The sequence below is a fragment of the Chaetura pelagica genome, unplaced genomic scaffold, assembly GCF_000747805.2.
Source record: "Chaetura pelagica isolate M959 unplaced genomic scaffold, ChaPel_1.0 scaffold825, whole genome shotgun sequence".
NCBI classification, from domain to species: domain Eukaryota; kingdom Metazoa; phylum Chordata; class Aves; order Apodiformes; family Apodidae; genus Chaetura; species Chaetura pelagica.
The window spans coordinates 31,562-34,830 of record NW_009953403.1 but is presented as its reverse complement, the minus strand read 5'-3'; the positions used below and the strand labels follow the sequence as shown (position 1 = coordinate 34,830).

Genomic DNA, 3,269 nt, shown 5'->3' with positions numbered 1-3,269 from the left:
CTTCGAGGTGAATTTTTTGCATTAATTGGGGTTTTTGGGGCTGTTTTTGAGTCTTTTATTTTTGCCTCAATCTCTGAGAAACCACCTGTAAAAAAATCTAAACCTGAGGAGAATTGGGTTTTTTTAGCCCCTTTTTGCTTTAAACCTGTGGATTTCCAGCTTTTGGTGCTTGTTTACCGGGTCCTAATTAAGAAACAGCTCATTAATTAGCGCTTAATTAGCACTCCCTGGAGGGATCATTGTATTTGATGGGATTTTGGTTAAAATAACCCCCAAAATGTCCAGTTTTTTGGTGTGTGTGGGGAAGAAAAACTGGAGTCCAACATTTCCTGAAGGTGATTTTTCTCCTCAGATAAAGGATTTCAAATCCAATTAAAAGCCCTGGCTGCTTAATTAAATATTAATTGCACCCACTGATGGAAATATTAATGATTATAAGGGAGGAAAGAGGGTTTTGTCTGGAAAAAGGGATTAATTTGGGGGTTGTGACCACTGGGGGTGGGTTGAGGTTGGAAGTAGAAGTGGAGTGGAGTGTGTACCAAGCAATTAGACAGGAATAATTAGTGATTTGTGATTAATAATGAATTAATAAGTGGCTAATTAAGGGGGAACCTGAGGGGTTTGGGTGGTTAATTCCCACCGTGCTTGTCGGGGTTGAGGTCGAAGTGATTGAAGGTGGATTTGGGGTCTTGGAAATGGGTGAAACAGCCCCCAAAAAAAGAGCAGGGAGGTGGGAAAGGACCCCCAGGATGAAATATTTCCCTTCCCAAATGTTTCCCACCCAATCCTGAGGTGGATCCGTGGGCTGGAAGCAGAGCCTGAAGTTCCCTGGTGCTGGGGACATGTCCCATCCGTTACCCACGGGCTGGGAACCTGGGATGTGCAGCCCTTGCTCTGCCTTCCCTCCCCCCTTCCCCTTCCCTCCCCCCTTCCCCTCTGTGGCTCATCCAGTCTTGGTCCTACATCTCCAAAATCAGGGAGAAAAAGCCCAAATCCAAGAGTTCCCACCACTCAGGGTTCCTCGTGGAGACGGAAATCGCGGCGACGCATGATTTTTTTTTACTCGTTCATGGTTTTTCTTCTCATCCTCCTTTGCTTTCCCCCTTTTCTGCCCCTCCAGGTCCCACTGGCACCACCTCCAGGTCCTCCTGCCCAAGATGTCCCTTTCCAAGAGGGAACTGGACGAGCTCAAACCATGGATCGAGAAGACAGTGAAGAGAGTCCTGGGGTTCTCGGAGCCCACGGTGGTGACAGCGGCGCTGAACTGCGTGGGGAAGGGCATGGATAAGAAGAAAGCAGCTGGTACAGCCCGGGATGCCCAGGACCCCAGAGAGCCTTGAGATGGCCTCATGTTGGGCTTGGAGTGGTGGCTGGGCTTGGAGTGAGTGGTGGCTGGGCTTGGAGTGAGTGGTGGCTGGGCTTGGAGTGAGTGGTGGTTGGGCTTGGAGTGAGTGGGTGTTGGGCTTGGAGTGAGTGGTTGTTGGGCTTGGAGTGAGTGGTGGTTGGGCTTGGAGTGAGTGGTGGCTGGGCTTGGAGTGAGTGGTGGTTGGGCTTGGAGTGAGTGGTTGTTGGGCTTGAGGTTGGGCCTTGGAGTGGTGGTTGGGCTTGGAGTGAGTGGTGGTTGGGCTTGAGGTTGGGCCTTGGAGTTGGGTTTCAACCATTCCAGGAGGATGGACACAGAGCTGGGCTGTGTGGGGAAGGGCAGGGATAAAAAGAAAGCAGCTGGTACATCTTGGGGTGCCCGGGGCCCCAGAGAGCCTTGAGATGGCCCCATGTTGGGGCCTTGGAGGTTGTTGTGGGGCCTTGGAGTGGTAGGGCCTTGGAGTTGTTGGGCTTGATGTTGGGATCAGTTGGGTTTCAACCATTCCAGGAGGATGGACACACAGCTGGGCTGTGTGGGGAAAGGCAGGGATAAAAAGAAAGCAGCTGGTAGATCCTGGAGTGCCCAGAGCCCCAAAGAGCCTTGAGATGGCCCCACGTTGGGTTTCAATTGGGTTTAACCAATTAATTGGGTTTCAACAATTAATTGGGTTTCAAGAACCAGTTCTTGGGTTGGATGAACCTTTGGTTGGAGCGTCTTGGTTGGGTGAAGCTTGAGTTGAGTTTGAGCTTGTGGTTTGGGTGCTGGGGGGGTCAGAGCCCTCCTGCAGGAGTGAGACCTGCTCAGGGTTGAAGTGGGCTTAGAAAATCACCTCAAAACCCCCAAACTGGGCCAAACTGGAGGGTGATTCTGCCCTGGCCTTGGGGAGGTGGGTCCAGGTGGGAAACGATGGGAACTCTGGGAACGTTCTGCGGAAAAAAACAGATGTTGCCTAAAAATGATGCTACAAAAAGGAGGTAAAATGAACTTTTAAGTCTCTTTTTATAATGAAACATGAGAATTTAACTCAAGAATTTGGGGTTTTGATCATTTGAGGCCTGGTTTGTGGTCTAGTCAAGGACTGGGTTCCCTTAATCCTTGGAGTTCAGCTCCTGGAAGCAGGATCCGTCGGGATCTCCAGACCCAGCTCTTGTTGGAGGGGTCAAATCCAGCTGTTCCCAGTTCTCCCAAGGGTTGAATTCCCACCTGATCCAACTTTTCCTCTTTCCCAGACCATCTCAAGCCCTTCCTGGATGATTCCACCCTCCGTTTTGTGGACAAGCTCTTTGAGGCAGTGGAGGAAGGACGAAGTTCTCGCCATTCCAAATCCAACAGTGACCGGAACCGGAAACGAGAGCTAAAGGTGATTATTGATTCCTTTGGTTGCTTCATGAATTGGCTTTTTCTGTGGTTGGTGGCCCCTGGAGGCAGCTTCTGATGTTCTGCCACACTTTCCTCTTCCAGAGAGGTACATTCTGAACGTTCAAGAGAAAAGACTTTTCATAGAATCATGGAATTATGGAATGGTTTGGGTTGGAGGGACCTTCAAAATCATCCAGATCCCAACCCCCCATGGGCAGGGACACCTCCCAGCAGCCCAGGCTGCTCCAAGCCCCATCCAACCTGCCCTTCAACCCCCCCAGGGATGGGGCAGCCACAGCTTCCCTGGCCAACCTGGCCCAGGCTCTCCCCACCCTCACACTCCACAATTCCCTCCTCAGCTCCAACCTCCAGCTCCCTCTCCCACTTTTCATCCCTCCCCCTCATCCCATCCCTCCCTGCCCTTGGCCCAAGTCCCTCCCCAGCTTTCCTGGAGCCCCTTCAGGCCCTGGAAGCTGCTCTAAGGTCTCCCTGGAGCCTTCTCCTCTCCAGGCTCAACACCCCAACTCTCCCAGCCTGGCTCCAGAGC

General features: G+C 51.7%; 1 protein-coding gene across 1 annotated transcript in view; it reads left to right on the top strand.

Moving 5' to 3' along the window:
- The first annotated feature begins 1,157 nt into the window (after positions 1–1,157).
- The window catches only part of PRPF3 (pre-mRNA processing factor 3), a 16,323-nt gene continuing 14,211 nt past the window's right edge, over positions 1,158–3,269 (top strand). The window contains exons 1-2 of the mRNA XM_009998396.1: positions 1,158–1,302; positions 2,593–2,723. Coding sequence (XP_009996698.1) covers positions 1,158–1,302; positions 2,593–2,723 — 276 coding nt within the window. The remainder of the gene's footprint in view (positions 1,303–2,592; positions 2,724–3,269) is intronic.